General features: G+C 45.7%; 1 protein-coding gene across 1 annotated transcript in view; it reads left to right on the top strand.

Annotated features, from left to right (window-relative positions):
- LOC311233062 (fibronectin type III domain-containing protein 4-like) overlaps nt 1-19867 on the top strand; it is a gene marked incomplete at both ends in the record, with an annotated part of 149374 nt that overhangs the window by 125601 nt on the left and 3906 nt on the right. Inside the window, 3 exons of the mRNA XM_084319925.1 lie at nt 11934-12036; nt 15306-15389; nt 15887-16066. Of these exons, the coding sequence (XP_084176051.1) occupies nt 11934-12036; nt 15306-15389; nt 15887-16066 (367 nt within the window). The remainder of the gene's footprint in view (nt 1-11933; nt 12037-15305; nt 15390-15886; nt 16067-19867) is intronic.

Raw genomic sequence — 19867 nt, 5'->3', positions numbered from 1 at the left:
TACTCTGTCGTCTACTCTAAGCCATCCTAGGTTGTCAAAGTGGGTTCTAGGAGTAAGGTCAAGCAGTAGTCTGACCAGTTTGTTTTGAGATGTTTGTAATTTTGTTTTTAGCGCCTTTGAGGTGCTTTGGTACCATGAGGTGCAAGCATAGTCGTAGTACCCTTGAATGAGTGCTCCTGCTAGAGTCTTCAGGGTATTCTTGTTTACCAGTGAGGAGATCCGGTACAAGAATCGAGTTCGTTGGTTGACTTTTTTTTATTACATTGGATGCCATTTTGTCACAGGAAAGATTTGCCTCTAGGATGGAACCCAGGTAGGTAATTTCTTCTTTCCTTGTGACAATATTGTCACCCACTGTAACTGAGAAGCCGTCGGCCTTGCTGAGTTTGTTATTTGAACCGAAGAGAATGGACTCTGTTTTGCCCATGTGTAATGATAGTTTGTTATCAGCGAGCCATATGCAGATTTAGCCTAGTTCCGAACTGAGGGTTTTTTCAACCTGTAACTTGTTCTTGTCAGAGACCAGCAGGGCTGAGTCGTCCGCAAACAGGAACAAGTTGCAGTCACAAGCTGACGATAGGTGCCTCTCGCATACCTGAATGCTTCTTTTCCTTTACATAAATAAAGACATTTCCACCATAGATTGATGCGGAAAGGGCACCAATTGGTGCAGAAAGGTACACCAGAATACAGGAATATATATATATATATATATAGATAAACAACAAAAGAAATACAATTCAAAATATAAAGGTAAACTGTTCACCTGTGATCCCAGCATCTCACTTCTGACCCCTTTGATGATGAAGGCTAATGCTTCATATTGTTATGGTTTGTAACCGACCTCAAACGCAACGGCACAGACAGGAAGTTCAGAGTTAGCCAAAAGCTAGGGCGTATTTATTTACAGAGTCACAAGATGAATGAGGTACAGTAATCAAACAAACGGGGATCTGGCATGTGACGATGTAGCGGCTCTGCAGATACTCCCAGTAGATAGTGGTGAGGAATTGGCATGTGACGTTGTAGCGGCTCTGCAGATACTCCCAGCTTTCACTCACGGTGGAAAACGGAGAGAGAGAGAAATCAGAAACAGCCCAACGAACACACAGAGGCAGAGAGGTGACTGAGTCCAGTATAAATCACAAGTGACTTGATCTTCGGTGTACCACACCCAAGTTAGCTGAGTCCAGTGCAAAAACAACACGGTATTCTTCAGTGTTATTCTAACACACAAATTAGCTGAGTCCAGTGCAAAACAAAACGGTATTCTTCAGTGTTATCCTAACACACAAATTAGCTGAGTCCAGTACAAAACAAAAATGGTATTTCTTCAGTGTTATCCAAACACACAAAAAACTGATAATCCAAAAAGAACTGTTTCCAAAAACTCACCAAAGCGCAACGCGTAAAGCGGGCAGAAAACGAGGCGCAGCTCCAAACGGGGAACCAGGTTCTCCACAGCGGTTCTCCAAAAAAAGGTCCTGGAGAGAAAGAAGACAGGAACAGCGACGGGGAAAGGCAGGTATATGCAGTTGTATTCCAGAACAGTAGTACTCAAAACGACCCGGCATCGAATGACAGAAGGTCAGAGTATATGAAGCCTCTGGGGCGCTGATTAGAACACACATCAGGTGCGTGATGGTAATTGATACTTGACTTAGAAGTGTGCGTTCGGCAACGGACCAATCATCACAGAATCCTCACAGTACCTTAAAGGAACGGAGCGTGTGGCGGGGAACGGACCAATCATCACAGTACCTTAAGAAGCCTGTGGTGGGGAAAGAACCAATCCTCACACATATCATCACATGTTGACAATTGAATAGGTATATCTGTTGAAAAGATAGTTCCAGTGTGAAAACATGATTATAGGAATTTATTAATCAAAGTCAACTTCCACACTCTTGATCTTGATTCATTCTGATTCAGATCTTCTAGCAATGCATTTTATGGCCTCATAAAGTCAGAGACGCATTCATTGTCTGTGGAGTGGCTCCAGATTTTGCATCCCGGTGACATCGCCGATCGAATTGGTTCTCTCTCTGATTTCTTCAGGAGAGAGTTGCACATGCTCACGAATACTGACAAACTGTCCTGGGGAGCAGGAAGAACACGTGTGGATTCTTTTTATTTAAATTTTTTTTTTATATGTTTTTGTAGATTTTTTATTACGTTTTTACTACCGGGCAGTCCGGTAGAGAGAGAGGGAGAGGAGGAAAATGGGAGACAGAGCAGGGGAAGACATTCAGCAAAGAATGCCGGGTCCGGGAATCGAAACTGGGTCGGCCGTGCCGCGACGCAGCGTGTTACGTGGTTCGCCACTTGGGCGCCCCAAACATGTGTGAATTCTTGAAATGGGTGGCGCTCCCCTTTAAGCCCCACAACCTGTCTCTTCATTATCTGATCAGCCATTATCTGATCAGCCATTTGCTCTGACAATTAGTTTCTGTCCTCCCGATCAATCTGAAGCCCTGTCAAAAATGTGATAACCATTATTAAAAATAATTTTAATAAAAAAATAGCCAGGCCAGCCAATTCCCGGCTCCATCCATCTTTATCTAATCTGATCTGGGATCAGGCCCAGGTTGGAGGAGGACCCACTAGCTCCAGCCCTGGATCCCGGCTCCTTGCTGCATGGCAACAAATATTTTACACACCCTATTGTATCTGCAGAATTATGTCATGCTTTAGGGGAGAACAGGATAGTTGTCATACTTTTTACTCTAGTGTGAATTGCTCATCATCAAAACATCTTTCAATAGTCATTCCTACATTAAATTGAAGCTTAAGATGTTGGCTTGAAATGTGTCTCCCTCTCATTTTCCAACATATTGTAACAAAGAGTTAATCACCTATCAAAGACACTCTGACACATTGTGACAACCAACCCCATCATGGGGATGGTTGTCACCATGTGTTTTAATGGGAAAATCTTAAAAAGAAGGCAAGAAGGCAGAACTAAATTTGAACGTTTAATTGCATTGACAAGTTGACAAATACATATGTTAATGCATCTTAACCAGAACATAAACAGGAAACACATCTTTAGGCCATCCTACATATATAACAAAATAATAACACAATAATTCGGCCTAACAATAATAGCCTACACAACATGTGACAACCAACCCCAAATAAAATGTGACGACCAACCCCAACTGGAATGTCTTGATAGCATCAAGGCTAACAGCCATCTAACAACTAGTTAGCTAGCTAACAACAATCTAAACTATAGCTATCCCTTCACACTTTTTAAGGGTAATAATTGTTTCATTATAAACCAATTGTGTAAAAGCCTAGAAGAAAAATACTGAGGAGCGGAATATTTACAAATGGACATGAAAAACACAAAAAGTCCTCTCACCTCAAATTCAGCTGTTTCACTCCAAAGATGACAATGTAGGTGAACCCTGACCCCAATTCTGGAAATTTAAATACCAAAGTATGGGAGACAGGACCTTCTGGTGGTGAAATATAATGAATGTGACAACCTACCCGTGTGACAACGTCCCCCGTTCTCCCCTACTCCTGGAAACTACTGTGAGTCGCAGTCGAGCAGCACCTGCTGACGGGTCGGACCCTTTAGCTCGGCTGGTTAGTAAATGGTGCTGCGTTTATATAACAGCTTTTATCCAAAGCGCTTTACAATATTGTTTCTCACATTCACCCATTCACTCACACATTCACACACCTACGGCGGAGGCGACCATGCAAGGTGCCAACCTGCTCATCGGGAGCGGTTAGGGGTTAAGTGTCTTGCTCAAGGACACTTCGATGCGCTGCCTGGGAGGAGTGGGAATCAAACCGCTCTACCTCCTGAGCCACTGTCGCCTGATCCACCTGTGGATCCTATGCTCCCAGGTGCAAATCCACTCAGTTACATTGGCGGCAACGGTGGGATCTCACTGCCCTGTGAATCTGTATCCAGGTTCCCGTAGTAACGGGGGGTGGGATCTCAGTGCCTTAACCCCCTGGAAAGTGCGCACGTGGACGAAGAATGTGCAAGGAGTCGAGGACGCACTACTCGGGGGGGGGGGACGATTGTAAACTACTGACGGGTTGGTAGCAGTCAATCAGTACCTACTAATGAGTTGACCCTTTAGCTCAGCTGGTCAGTGCGGCCACCTGTGGACCCAGGTTAAAATCCACTCGGTTACACTCCTATAGGAACATTTGAAAGGTTCTTGCGAATAGTGTCTCATCCACCATTTAGACAAATGTGACACAGGGGTGTAAAGTACTTGAGTAATTGTACTTCGTTACAATACTTAAGTACTGTTTTTGGGGATTTGTACTTTTCTCGAGTATTATTGTTATTATTATTGTATTATTATTGTGAATTGTTTAAGCGTATAATTTATGACCATTGTGTGACCTGTAACTGTTTTTAGCAGATTTGTGAATTTCTCACAAACCGAGAATTCTGCTTTATTGTCTCTGTTTTGTATTTGTATGATCCTCGTTTCTGTAAATGAAGGAATCCCACGATTGTAAATAAAGGTTGAAATGGGAAAAAGTGATGCACAAGACACTTAGCTGCATGAGATACGTATTGATTCCTGCGGATTCTCTGCCGTGATTGTGTTTAATTCTATTATAGCTCTGCAATGGAATTTTAGGCCTGGTCAGCATGTGAAGAAGGCTCTAGTGAACCAGGGCTCTAGTGAACCAGGGCTATATTTAACCAGGGATCTAATGAACCAGAGCTCTAGTGAACCAGGGCTCTAGTGAACCAGGGCTCTAATGAACCAGAGCTCTAGTGAACCAGGGCTCTATTTAACCAGGGATCTAATGAACCAGGGCTCTAGTGAACCAGGGCTCTAGTGAACCAGGGCTCTAGTGAACCAGGGATCTAATGAACCAGGATCTAATGAACCAGAGCTCTAGTGAACCAGGGCTCTAGTGAACCAGGGCTCTAGTGAACCAGGGCTCTAGTGAACCAGGGATCTAATGAACCAGGATCTAATGAACCAGAGCTTTAGTGAACCAGGGCTCTCGTGAACCAGGGCTCTAGTGAACCAGGGATCTAATGAACCAGGATCTAATGAACCAGAGCTCTAGTGAACCAGGGCTCTATTTAACCAGGGATCTAATGAACCAGAGCTCTAGTGAACCAGGGCTCTAGTGAACCAGGGCTCTAGTGAACCAGGGCTCTAGTGAACCAGGGCTCTAATGAACCAGGGCTCCAGTGAACCAGGGCTCTAGTGAACCAGGGCTCTAGTGAACCAGGGCTCTAATGAACCAGGGCTCCAGTGAACGTTAGGTTATGGCTATAACCAAGTTCTGTTAGTTAGGGGTGACGCTTGGCATCACTACTGCACTTCCTCGCGTACGTGCACGCGCACTGAATAAATTCCACAAATGTACCTTTAATACCAGTATTAGTCTGACCACACCCCTCATCAGCTTACCTTCATAAGCAGGTGTGTGGTCACCTGCTCTCCTCCTTCCCAAGCTTTCACCACAAGGTGAGGTCAAGGGCTGCAGCGGCCGTCTGATGCCAAGCGTCACCCCTAACTAACAGAACTTGGTTATAGCCATAACCTAACGTTCTGTTTCGTTAAGGGGCTCTGCTTGGCATCACTACTGCACAAGGGGAGGCCAAGCGGAGCCGCTGGCTGACAAATACACCCCACTGACAGCCCCCCAAAACCATCAGAACAGGGAGGGCCGAGCCCCCCCGACCCCCCCTAATGGAGGGTATCCCCCCTATTAGGGGCTTCACGGGAAGGCGACGGACCCGACCGTGCGAAGAGGCACTCAAGCAACTCAACGCACAGGGTGAGCAGACCGTGGCTTGACCCCACGACTACACACACGCACAACCCGCATGCCACCCGGGAACGAACGGAGGAACAACCTCGTTACTGCCCCCAGAATCACGGGGTCAAGGGCAAACCCAACCCCGTGGCAAGGCCGTAGCAGCGGAGCGCGAAGGAAGACCCAGACCCACCAAAAGGACTGGACTCCCTGGAATGGGGGCCCGGAGAAGTCCATGATGCCAGCATCAAGACCCCACCAGGTGGGCACGTAGTGCCCCGCCCCCCACATCGCCAGCGTATTCGGACAAAGGCCCCTCAGTTACTGCACCTGGCATTCCCAGGCGGTAACCCAACCAAGTACTAACCAGGCCAGAACCTGCATAGCTTCCGAGATCGGACGAGATCGGGCATGTTCAGGTCGGTACGGCCGTAAGCCGAGCGGGCCCTGTCCCCCCAATAGTACACCGCCTGGCACACTGACCCTGCAGAACAGGCAGTCAGCATGGCCGTAAGCACACAAAAAAAAGGTTAACCAACGGAAGCAGGCAGCGCACCGGGGAAAAAACCAGGCAACAGGCTGTTAACCCTAGCCTGGAGACTGCGGACGAGACAGGCGCCAGAGGGGACAGCTGAACACAGCTGCCCCGGCGGAAGGGGCGTATGCTGGCGTTGTTGCATGACCAAGCCTCCATTTAAAAACCCCCACCCAGAGGGGTTGAGGCAGAGAAGGCTGACACGATTGGCAGACGTCATGAACGTGCAGGGGCACCCTCAACCGGGTAACCCGGGAGTTGACACTGCTCCAACACACCAGGGAATCAACCACCTCGGTGTTACCCAATGCGGTGGTTGTTCCTATAACCCCTCAAGAAAAAAAACTCCAAAACACACCTGCGGGTATACACCGGCTATACCGCAGTACAAGTGTCTCAGTTTCCAAAAAAGGGTTAACCCAGGCCTACGGGTCGACGAACATTACCTCGGACCGGGCCTGGCGATACGGGAAGCACAGGGTCACCAGAGGAGGCCAAAGACCACCCCCAACAGGCCCCTCTTCGCCATGCGTGAGAGAGGAGCGAAAAACAATGGAGAACCAGCCCCTAAGCACACCGTACTTGGTATTCCCAGGCGGTCTCCCAACCAAGTACTAACCAGGACCAACCTGTGTAGCGGCCGAGATCCGACGAGATCGAGCGTGTACAGGTTGGCATGGCCGTAAGCCATTACGACAGTGCTGAGTAAAAACGTACCCAACCAGGGTCTCCATAGCGCTTAACCCTGTGACACCCGGACCGACCTGGCATTTTTCCCCCTGAAAAAAGCCCAAGTCCCTCAGGGTACCAGAACAGCAGATCTGCATCCCCGGCGGACAACGGGTTCAACTGATCCGGTCCAGCGTGACCAGAACCAGTCCCGTGCCCTAACCACGCCGACCTGCCAACTCCAGGAGAAAGAGCAGATATGCGTGTCGATCTTAACATGAAAAAGAAGGCGCCACCCAGACGTTCGGCCGAACCGCGCCTGGTGGCCCACCCCAAGGGCGTGAGACCCCTCTACATATGTTCAGATCCATTCCGTCATCAACCCCCAGACATGAACGAGAATCCGTCGAAAAACCAACCCAGGTCGTGGGACTTGGTCGTCGGAAGAGGAAAAACCCCCATCTCAGTTGCTTTATAAAAACGCCGTTTCAACCACAAGCAACCAAGGCGTGCCAGCCAGTAGCCTGTTTACAGCGAGCTAGCACTATACGTGCGTCGGGACACACCCCCATCAATGAACAGGCTATTTAGACCTGTCATTGAATCCCCAAGGCGCCCAGGGGAACGACAAGAGGGGTGTGACACTCCCTAACTCCAACACTTCTGGAATAGAAAAGAAGGAAGCATCAACAGTATGTATCCCAGTCTACACAGCCAGGGGTAAAAATTGTTCACATTTTTACATCCCACCACCCTCCCATAGGAAGGAGACGGGGATCCCCAGAGAGACTTCCCACGCGAGCTGTACAGATTGAAAAGAATATATTGCACCTTGAGCCATGTAAAAAATTGGTTTTAGGGCTCTCCGGGGAAGAGGCACTGAACCCATACACACTCAATAATCGAATTGAATCGAATACATATACAATAGAATAGGACCCTTCCAGAGGGTCCACTCACTTTGACAATCTGAGGAGGAAGGCTCTGTACTCAGATGGAGGCTCCCTCACATGGAAGAAGGAGTCCGAACTCACAGAAGGCCCGAATAGGCGCTTGGTGAGGAGGAGCCCTGACCACCCCCCTGAAACAGATCCATCACATGGACCTGAACAGCACACGGAAGTCCTACCAACAGAGACGCGCACGGTGACGTACTCTATGGCGGGGGAATTCCTGCGGTGCACACGCCCAATATACCAGGCCTTGGGACCAGGAAACTCCCCCCCCCCCCCCCCCCGTAACGTGCCGAACCGCCACGTGACGGGAACCTTGAAGGACAGGGGGTGTACCCCTGACCGACAGAAACAAGGGGGAGAGGAAAGGTTACCAGTTCACCCCTTTACGACCCCACACCCATGATACGATGTAATGACAAAAAGAGAATATGACAGTGTCATAGTCAGCTCTATGAAGCGTTTGACAGCTCCACACAGCGCATGAGCTAACCTGCTATCTGATTTTTACTAAGGAAAAACACAGAATAGAGAGGGCTCTAAGAGCCCCGGTCCAACATACACATGTGCTTCTGTGGCCAGTCCAACCCAGTTGTAGGTCACATGACACACACAACCCATCATCACCTACAAAAAATGGCAAAAAACACTCAACAGAGGAACGCCGTTTTTCACAATGAGAGAATACATCATTCTCGATTAGTATCGGCCACAGGCCTTGCTAAGCACACATGACAGCAACCAAACCATTTTTTCTTTTAGGAAAATAAAGTTTCTCCAGCAGATTTAGCACAACCTCAGCAATCAAGCTAAGAGTTACATCGCATCCCTACCACACAAAAGACACAATTAGTGCACAAACATGTCTGATAGGAGGATGAAAAAGTCCCCAGGGAACCGGGGGGAAACACAATCCTCTTATTTTACCCTCAATACGGCCAGTTAAAACAGGAAACCTGTTAATATGTGAACACACTGTTCATTGTCATCACAGGCTGAGAAAAGAACATTCTTTTACTCACTTGTCACCAAGCATAGCTTCATAGGTTAGTTACCTTAGTTGTGAGTACACGGTACATATAAACACCATGATGTTTCTCACACAACAACCAGATCATTACATCCCGATTTGCACGGAGAAGCTAACTGCCAGTGACAAAAACAGCTCACACATAACCCGCGCCGTATCCCAAATGCATTGCAGCAACACACGTTTTGGGAAAAACATCGTTATTCACAATACATTTAGAAAAGTAAAACCAGAAAACGTGTTATAAGGTCTGGTCAAACCTGTTCCTACCCGGAACGTAGATCAGCGAAGTGCAGTCACAGACACCGTAGGAACACAGCCGCTCCTGTGTTGTTCGAACTGGGCAGCGTCGCCGCTCCAACCCGCACTACAGTCCTTTGTTGATGCAACCTTGCCGTCCTGGCTCAGGGCAGGGTCGACGAAACATCCCCTGTCAAGGATGACGTCGTAGTCAAGAGTGTAAAACATGTTAAAATCAAAGCACGTTCAACAGAATAGCATCAAGCTAACGGCCGCTCCAACCGTTCGGGTGCTACTGCTTCTGCTCGCGAGACGCCGAGCTAACGACGCACGCGATCAGAAGCGAGCCCACGGCGGCGCGCGAGAAGCTAAGCTACCCCGCGCCAGGCCATGGCCTATAGCAGCAAGCTAACGTTACCTAGCGATCACGACATGCTAGCACCGCAGCTAACAGCTGACTGGCTAACAGTAGGCCCAACCTGAGCAGGCCATGCAGCGATCCCAGCAGGCTAACGCAGCAGTTAACAGCTGACTGGCTAACCGTAAGCTAAGCAGCTATCAATTGAACCTGTAAACAATGACATAACACTCACCCAGACAGGCCGCCGTTCTGAACCTCTCCTCACTTTTTAAGAGAAAAGAGAAAACAAGATGTCAACACCGCTCCACAACGGTGATTTTACCAACACCCGACGGAATCAGCACAATACCAACTGGCCTGTAGCTGACTTTGAACATGGATCTGCCGCTATCGCACATCCTATGCACATATCCCCTCGTGAAGGAATACTCTCATTTGGATATGAAAGATGGGGCCTTAACACGGTGACAGAGAGAATCCACTCGTCCAAAACACACAGGGATCACCAGTGTTAATGGTCGCGGCCCACTAGTTAAAACTATAATGGTCTTCAGACCAAGGCCTTCTGTCGCCTAGGTGGCTGAACAAAGGACCCTAGCCTGGGGCCGGTTTCCATAAACATTGTCAAGTAGCCCCCATAGCACTAACAGACAAGTGGAGCCTGCCAGCAAAACACTACTCACCCAACCTGGAACGCACCGCTTCTCACAACAGCGGCATGTCCGACAGTTCAGCTGTGGCCTGACAGGTTTCACCCCAACAAACACAGCAAGGAACTGCAGTTGAGAAGCATGCAGCGGCGTGCTCCCAATACGAAAACCGGTGGAGGATTTTTAGAATGATCAACATCTTCCAGACACTCCAGTACGAAGACAATATCGCCGTATTTTCTCGAAAATAGTGAGAGAAAAAATAAAGATATGATGTCAACGTATCTCCTTCCTTGTAAACAAAATTTTTCTCCACTAACAACACGTCAAGTGGGGTACTACCGAGGCACTTTCTTGTGGTGAAAGCGAGAAGGAGGAGAGCAGGTGACCACACACCTGCTTATGAAGGTAAGCTGATGAGGGGTGTGGTCAGACTAATACTGGTATTAAAGGTACATTTGTGGAATTTATTCAGTGCGCGTGCACGTACGCGAGGAAGTGCAGTAGTGATGCCAAGCAGAGCCCCTTAACGAAACAGAACCAGGGCTCTAGTGAACCAGGGCTCTAGTGAACCAGGGCTCTAGTGAACCAGGGTTCTAGTGAACCAGGGCTCTAGTGAACCAGGGCTCTAGTGAACCAGGGCTCTAGTGTAGGGGTTCCCAAAGTCGGGGTCGCGACCCACAGGAGGGTTGCGAGCCGCCGCGGGGGGGTCGCCAGATGATTTCCAAAAAAAATAAAAAAAATAATCCACATTGTTTTATTTTTATTTTTTTTCAGTCAGGCCACTGAACTTAGAAGTAGGCCAGGACAGTGTTTCTAGTTGCAGCAGCGCAATAGTTAGATAACCTAGGTGGGGAACAACCAGGAGATCACTGCAACTCACACAAGTTGGAGAACTATCTCTCTCTCTCTCTCTCTCTCTCTCTCTCTCTCTCTCTCTCTTGCTCTCACACACACACACAAAAGGAGCCGCATGTGATTGGTGGAGGCGGGACCCTTACAAAAAACTGTTGTTGCTAATCATTGACACATGCTAGCCTGTAATAATCCTCCCCAGAAAAATCTACTTTGCATTTGATATATTGCAAATATATGCCATCACACACACTGGCATTTAAAGGGTTAGAATTATAAAATTAATATGTGGTGTTATGATCAGGGCTGAAGTTGAATAAAAGATTGTATTATTTTCAATCTGACATTACAAAAAAACTGAAAATCCATCAAAATCAGTGTTGTTGCTAATCATACATATCCTAGCCTGTTTTTTAACAATCATTTGTGATGCCATCACAAACACTGGCATTTAAAGGGTACAAATAAAAAATGCCTGCACCAGAATGCAGGAAATGAAGTCTTTGTAACAAGAAATGTCCTGGTGGGGGACCCCCAGACCCCCTGCTTAAAAAGTGGCCTGACTGGGGCTATATTTTGCACTATATTTCCTGGCCTGAATGATTTACCCAGTCCGGCCCTGGTTAAAAGCCTCCAATGCTTATTAGTGTGTGTGCGTTTGAACGTGTGCATGTTTCAACCATACATTTCCATTTATAAAAAATTAATAAAAATAAAATAATTTTTTTTTTAAATGTGTTCCCCCCTTCTATAATAGTGGGGGTTGCGGCTCTCTGACCCCGTTATTTTTGGGTCGCGGCCTGAAAAGTTTGGGAACCCCTGCTCTAGTGAACCAGGGCTCTAGTGAACCAGGGCCTGAGTCTGGTTTTGTTCACAGGTGCAGTCAGTGGGGCTGCAGGAAGACAGCCTGCCCAGCAGCGGCATCCACTTCAGGACCCTGGAGAGAACCGACCACTACCCAGCTGGGGTCCTGGAGCACCGTAAGACACACACACACACACACACACACACACACACACACACACACACACACACACACACACACACACACACATATATTTAGGCCAGAGCGCCAGACCAAGTGGTCAGGCTCTCATTTAATTTGGAATTCGACATAGTCTGGACACCAGTCCATCAGATCTTTATTATCAAGTGACAGGTGTAAGTGTAGTAACAGGTCTTAGTATAGTAACAACAAGTGACAGGAGTTAGGATGGTGACAGGTGTTAGCATAGTGACAGGAGTTAGCCTAATAACAGGCGTTAGCATAGTGACAGCAGTTAGCATAGTGACAGCAGTTAGCCTAATAACAGGCGTTAGCGTAGTGACAGGAGTTAACCTAATAACAGGCGTTAGCATAGTGACAGGAGTTAGCCTAATAACAGGCGTTAGCGTAGTGACAGGAGTTAACCTAATAACGGGTGTTAGCATAGTGACAGGAGTTAGTCTAATAACAGGAGTTAGCCTAATAACAGCCGTTACCATAGTGACAGGAGTTAGCCTAATAACAGGAGTTAGCATAGTGACAGGAGTTAGCCTAATAACAGGAGTTAGCCTAATAACAGCCATTAGCATAGTGACAGGAGTTAGCATAGTGACAGGAGTTAGTCTAATAACGGGCGTTAGCATAGTGACAGGAGTTAACTATGCTAACGGCTGTTATAGGGGTCAAGTCAAGTCAAGTCAAGTCAAGAGTTTTAATTGTCACGGCATACAGGTATACAATGAAATGCGGCTGGTCTTGCCCACGACGATGTGCAATACAGTGGTACAACATATAATAGAATCCAATAAAATACAGTGGTACAACATATTAATAGAATCCAATAAAACAGTGCAATAAACAGGTACATGGTGTGCCATCTCGGTATCTGTACATTAGTATTTACAGAGCATATAGGACATGCTAGGTAGCTTTAGTAGTGCAATACACTGTTCCTGATGCTATACTACTTTAAGTGGCCTTTCCTCTGGCCATAAGTGTGCGTGTGTGCGGCATGAGTGTTAAAGTGGCTGCTAGTGTGTGAGCGTGCTCAGCGTGCGTGTCGTGTATGTGCTTGTGTGTGGATAGTTCAGTTTCTGTGTCTCTCAATGTTCATTGTTCAAGGCTCTGATGGCCTGGGGGAAGAAGCTTAGCGTGGGTGGACGGTATAAACGGTATACGGTATAAACGGTATGAATTTGCTCTACGGTATGGATTTTGACTATACCGTGTAACCGGTAGAGCAGCTCTAAAAGAGCAATGACGTCATGTAACCACAGCGCGACTATTTCAATCACAGCGGGAGGACGGCTGCAGCAGTGGAGTTGCGAATAGCATGTAGCTGCAGAGCCGCAGAACCATGGGCGCTTTTAGGTCTGGTCACAGGCCCGCTCAACAGCGCCCCCCCACCCAACGGCTGAATTGCCAATGGCTCCTGGAAGCGCCCATGGTTCTGCGGCTCTGCAGCTACATATGCTTCTAGCTAAATCCAGCATCCAGCCTCGCTGTTTGCAATGGGAGCAGCACGGAGTCTCGACTCAGGACTTATTTTATTTGGAATATAATGACTTTATACGCAAAAGTAGCCTAGTTTTAAGTTAAAATATTATAAATCTACATGCCTTTAGGATGTCATTCTTTATATAGCCTGCCTATCAGGCAAAAAAAAATATTCTAACGGAAACACTGATACCGTGATATATACCGTTACCGTCTATGCTTCAAATTATACCGTGATATAAATTTTAGACCATACCGTCCACCCCTAGGCTTTTATCATAGTTAGCATAATAACAGGAGTTAGCATAGTGACAGGAGTTAGCCTAATAACAGGTGTTAGCATAGTGAGTTAGCCTTATAACAGGTGTTAGCATAGTGACAGGAGTTAGCCTAATAACAGGAGTTAGCATAGTGACAGGAGTTAGCCTAATAACAGGAGTTAGCCTAATAACAGCCGTTAGCATAGTGACAGGAGTTAGCCTAATAACAGGAGTTAGCCTAATAACAGCCGTTAGCATAGTGACAGGAGTTAGCCTAATAACAGCCATTAGCATAGTGACAGGAGTTAGTCAAATAACAGGCGTTAGCATAGTGACAGGAGTTAGCCTAATAACAGGAGTTAGCCTAATAACAGCCGTTAGCATAGTGACAGGAGTTCGCTTAATAACAGGCATTAGCATAGTGACAGGAGTTAGCATAGTCACAGTAGTTAGTCTAATAACAGGTGTTAGCATAGTGACAGGAGTTAGCATAGTGACAGGAGTTAGCATAATAACAGGAGTTAGCATAATAACAGGAGTTAGCATAGTGACAGGAGTTAGCCTAATAACAGGCATTAGCATAGTAACAGGAGTTAGCATAATAACAGGAGTTAGCATAGTGACAGGAGTTAGCCTAATAACAGGCGTTAGCATAGTGACATGAGTTAGCCTAATAACAGGAGTTAGCATAGTGACAGGAGTTAGCCTAATAACGGGTGTTAGCATAGTGACAGGAGTTAGCCTAATAACAGGAGTTAGCATACTGCCAGGAGTTAGTCTAATAACAGGCGTTAGCATAGTGACAGGAGTTAGCATAGTGACAGTAGTTAGTCTAATAACAGGTGTTAGCATAGTGACAGGAGTTAGCCTAATAACATGTGTTAGCATAGTGACAGGAGTTAGTCTAATAACAGGTGTTAGCATAGTGACAGGAGTTAGTCTAATAACAGCCGTCAGCATAATGACAGGAGTTAGTCTAATAACAGGCGTTAGCATAGTGACAGGAGTTAGCCTAATAACAGGAGTTAGCATAGTGACAGGAGTTAGCCTAATAACAGGAGTTAGCATAGTGACATGAGTTAGCCTAATAACAGGAGTTAGCATAGTGACAGGAGTTAGCATAGTGACATGAGTTAGCCTAATAACAGGAGTTAGCATAGTGACAGGAGTTAGCCTAATAACGGGCGTTAGCATAGTGACAGGAGTTAGCCTAATAACAGGTGTTAGCATAGTGACAGGAGTTAGCCTAATAACAGGTGTTAGTGTAACAGAGGTACCGCAGTCTATCCACAGTCACGAGGTACAGTAAGTGAAGTGGCTGTGGACGTTAAGCGGTACTGCAAGTAAACTCACTCCCCAGAGGCATCCAGACCCAGTAGCAAGAAGTGAATTCACCACTTGGTACAGTGGTCTGTGATGTTGCCCCCGGTGCGGGAGACCGGGGTTCAACTCCCACTCGGGCGTTAGCGTAGCTCTCTGAGATGATGCTGTGCTCTGTGGTCCTCAGATGAGCCGACCATGGAAGGGATGCCTCCACACCTCCAGACAGGAGAGCTCCTCATCATCACCACCGTGCTGCTGCTCTGGGCAGGTGGGGCTGCATGTGGATCAGTACAGTATGTGGTGGATGTCTGTTCATAGTGTGTGTGTGTGTGTGTGTGTGTGTGTGTGTGTGTGTGTGTGTGTGTGTGTGTGTGTGTGTGTGTGTGTGTGTGTGTGTGTGTGTGTGTGTGTGTGTGTGTGTGTGTGTGTGTGTGTGTGTGTGTGTGTGTGTGTGTGTGTGTGTGTGTGTGTGTGTGTGTGTGTGCCTCGTGCCATTTGATTGTGTGTGTATGAGGGGCAGCGAGGCGAGGACAATAACTACGAGATGTCTTCTTAACCCTTTCACTACCACACTACAGAAGGTTAACCTTTCACTACCACTGGTGTGTAATCTCAAATCACTGTGTGTGTGTGTGTGTGTGTGTGTGTGTGTGTGTGTGTGTGTGTGTGTGTGTGTGTGTGTGTGTGTGTGTGTGTGTGTGTGTGTGTGTGTGTGTGTGTGTGTGTGTGTGTGTGTGTGTGCGCGTGTCCCTCCCTCCATCCCAGCTGTGATCGCCCTGTTCTGTCGCCAGTACGACATCATCAAAGACAACGACTCCAACAGCGCTAAGGACAAGACCAAGCGGCCCTCGGTGCGCGTCACCTCCTCCTACTACAACTACCTCCACGAGTGCAACACGTCCTCTCAGAGCACCCCGCTCTACCACAACGGAGAGGCGCACAGTGGCAAGGTGAGGAGGGCCGCGCGTGCAGCAACTGTCCGGATCCAGAGTCGCTAGCATTTTTAAAAGGGGTTGTTTAAATTATAATATTTGTATGATTCTTTCCATAAACATAACCAAGAAATCAAGAAAATAGACATTTAAATAAAAAAATTAAAATAAACAAATGCCCTTCCCCAAGACACCCAAAAAATAAATATATAAACAAAATGAAAAACAATAATTAAAGATTCTGTGGTCCTGCTATTCACTAGTTAACACTTCAGTCGTCCTATTCTCAAATACCTCAGTGAGAGCTGACATCTTCCCAGTTCAGGTTTACAGTGATTAAGGTTAGGTCAAGGTAATGAGTAGAAAAGGATTAAGGTTAGGTCAAGGTAATGAGTAGAAAAGGATTAAGGTTAGGTCAAGGTAATGAGTAGAAAATGATTAAGGTTAGGTCAAGGTAATGAGTAGAAAAGGATTAAGGTTAGGTCAAGGTAATGAGTAGAAAAGGATTAAGGTTAGGTCAAGGTAATGAGTAGAAAAGGATTAAGGTTAGGTCAAGGTAATGAGTAGAAAAGGATTAAGGTTAGGTGAAGGTAATGAGTAGAGAACGTTAAAGATATAAGATATAATCTGTAATGGTGTCAAACAGCGACCTCTCTGTACTGTGTTTTGTTTACATTTATTTTTTGTTCTGGTCTCATGTGTGTTTTTTAGTGAGTTATTCCTTACCTTCGCGTGGGGTATGTCTGGGAGTGTTGCATTTATTTATTTTACATTTTATTTTGGATTTCATGCAGGGGCGTCGTTCTGGTATGGCAAGGTATGGCACTCGCCATACCTTGGCAAATAAAATAAAATAAAAAATAAGAAAAACGATTTTTTTTTTTTAACAATTTTTTATGTTGATTTAGAATTCGAATGTCAACATTATGAACGAAGCTTCGAACTATTCGGTACAGCACTAGCATGTTTTGATATTGTCAATTATCTCACTTTTACTAGGTGACTTTTACTGTGACTAACTGAAATATGCCCAAAAAAACTTTTTTAATCAAAGTGCAGCAGAGACAAGTGATACAGGGACACAGGTAAGGTCTTACAATGGCTTAGTGATTATAACAGTGCAGTTCAGCATTCAGTAACCAATACTTTTTGTGAATGTGTTTTTGATACTACATTCTGTTGAACATGCACCTCAAAACCGTACCTAAGGAAAATTGGCTCAATTGCAAGAAAAGTAATAGACAGTTATGATATTACATTCTGCATAATTCGTATGCTAAATATTGTGGTTCCCTGCTTTAGTCTGTTGACACATGTCTATACTAAAAATGCTTGTGTAGTCCTGTGTAATACCTAAATGTCATATAACTGAATTGTATAGAAACAACTCACCAAAAGTGACTATTGCACAACTGATTTGACAAAAAAATCCACCAAGCGGGGGAAAAGATCACGCGTCTGGCCCATGGGGACATTAACGTGTGTTGTCGGGCCTTACAAATTAATTTGATTTGATTTGATGTATGTGTGGGTTGGAGTTGAGTGAAGCATAGGGGAGGGGGGCTGCTACTGTTGGCCACACCTCACTCACCTCAGGCTCCACCAAGAGAGGTCTGGAGAAATTCACAGTATAATAAGTTATTATGTAGCTATACTATATTTTGGTTTTGGAAGTGTGTTCCACAGAGAGGGGGCGACGACTGAAAAGGCCTATAATATAGTACTGGTAAACTGCCAGACAAGACTATAGATTATATGAACAAATAGTAACATAAACATGTTAATAAGCATCACAGAGCTGTAATAATCTTAAAAACCTTTTATTTATTCCCTTTTATTTATTTATTGTTTATTCCCGAATTCCCCCAAAGGGGATCAATAAAGGAATATCTTTTATCCTTTTTTTTTCTTTATATATACCTATAGTGACAGTAATTGTACATGTGGAACAGGCCTCAGGGGTAGAAATCCACACGTGTCCCTATCCGATGATGACCTCTACGTCTGTCTCTCGCCGGTAGAGATAGGAATGTCCACTTATTTCAACGACAATCTAGTTATGTAATCGAATAACCAATTTTTCCATTTTATTATTTCTATTAAATTGTACTTTTTAGTATTTATGCCAATACAAGTAAGTTATTTAATAATAGAGCAAGGCAGTGAACCCAGGGGCACTTCACCGGGGGTCACCCTACTCCCTGAGGACATGCATACATGAGTAGGGGACATTATGCAGGACAACTTTCATTAATCTTGCGTAAATTGACAATAAAGTGACCGTCTAAACCATGTGCATATCAAATTAAAACATATTATATTAATGAGCCGTGGACATGTAGTACAGTGTTTTGGCAAATGTGGATGTACTGTACGGTAGGTTCAGTTTAGATTTCATTTAATTTCAAACCTTTATTTCAACTCGTAAGACACCGAGGTTACCCTCATTTACAGCGATGACAAGCTTACGAAACAAGACATAGTTGATCAGCAAATGTCATACATATAGGCACAATAAATAATAAACAGTAAAAAAAAATCAGCTAAGACAGTTCAAAGTCGACAAACAGTGGTCGGAGATCATACTTTTAAATGCAGCAAAAGAAGGAAGAACCTTCAGCTTCAGAGATGAACCTACTACCAGTAGTATTTCTGTTGTACCACCCAGCGATTAAACATCCATATTTTCACCCCCCCCCCCCCCCCCCTAATGGTGAGGTGTTTTTATGGATCTACAAATCCAATCTTGGAAGGACACACATGCACACGCAAACGCACATGCACACGCATACACATGCACACGCACATGCAGGTGGAGGAACAGGTCATTGATTGATCCATAAGTCACAGGCAGAAAGCATATGAGTGGTACATAATGAGACGCGCTCGTACGCTCCTGGGTGCCTTCAGAGTGAGGATTTATTGATCACGTGTAGATAAATACAGCTGTGAGTGACAGGAAAGGTGGGCAGGGAGTGAGAAGGGACGGCATGACACCCGGACTCAACCCGGGACACCGGACTCGACCCGGCGGCGGTGTACGTGCGTGCGCTCGGTACACGGTACCCAAATCACTTTAATCGTCTGCCACCTTCTGCCCGAAATGTTTCCTATAAAGGGTTAGCAGCTACGTCGTTCTTGGAGTGCACTTTCAGGACCCACATCATTTATATTATGTATTGGATCGATTTCTTTTTTTAAGAAAAAGATCGGGGCGGGGGGGAATGGAAGCCAACTGGCAACGGAGCGTTGCATTCGTCAGGTCCCCGAAACGGACAGAAAGCAAATGTAGATTGATGATGTCTGTTAGTTTGGTCTGGAATTACAATTTAAAGGGATAGTTCAGATTTATGGAATGTATTTCCTACTTAATCAATGATGACGTCGATTGGTAGAGTCCTTTTTCAGCACAATCCATGCTGTTCTTTATATATATATATATATATATATATATATATATATATATATATATATATATATATATATATATATATATATATATATGCATTTTGAGGTGCTCTACTTTTTGTCCCCATTTTCAATTTTTTCTCCCATCCCAATTTTTCGTATTATCCAATTCTTCCCTCCCCTGTCTCGAACGTTGCTAGAACATGCCTCCCACTGGTCTGCTGCAATGTGGACCAAGCCTTGCATCACGTGTCCCCTCCGGTACACGAGGAGGCAGCCGTCGCATCTTTTCACCTGTACAGCGCGATCTCTCAGTGGCAAGGAGTAATGCGTGGGAGGCTCACGCTGCCCCCGATACTTCCTGATTCTGCTGTACAGGCGCACTGTGGGAGTCGCTGTCCACAAC

This window comes from Notolepis coatsorum, assembly GCF_963971535.1.
Source record: "Notolepis coatsorum genome assembly, chromosome: 1".
Taxonomy (NCBI): domain Eukaryota; kingdom Metazoa; phylum Chordata; class Actinopteri; order Aulopiformes; family Paralepididae; genus Notolepis; species Notolepis coatsorum.
This window is presented reverse-complemented; position numbering and strand designations above follow the sequence as displayed.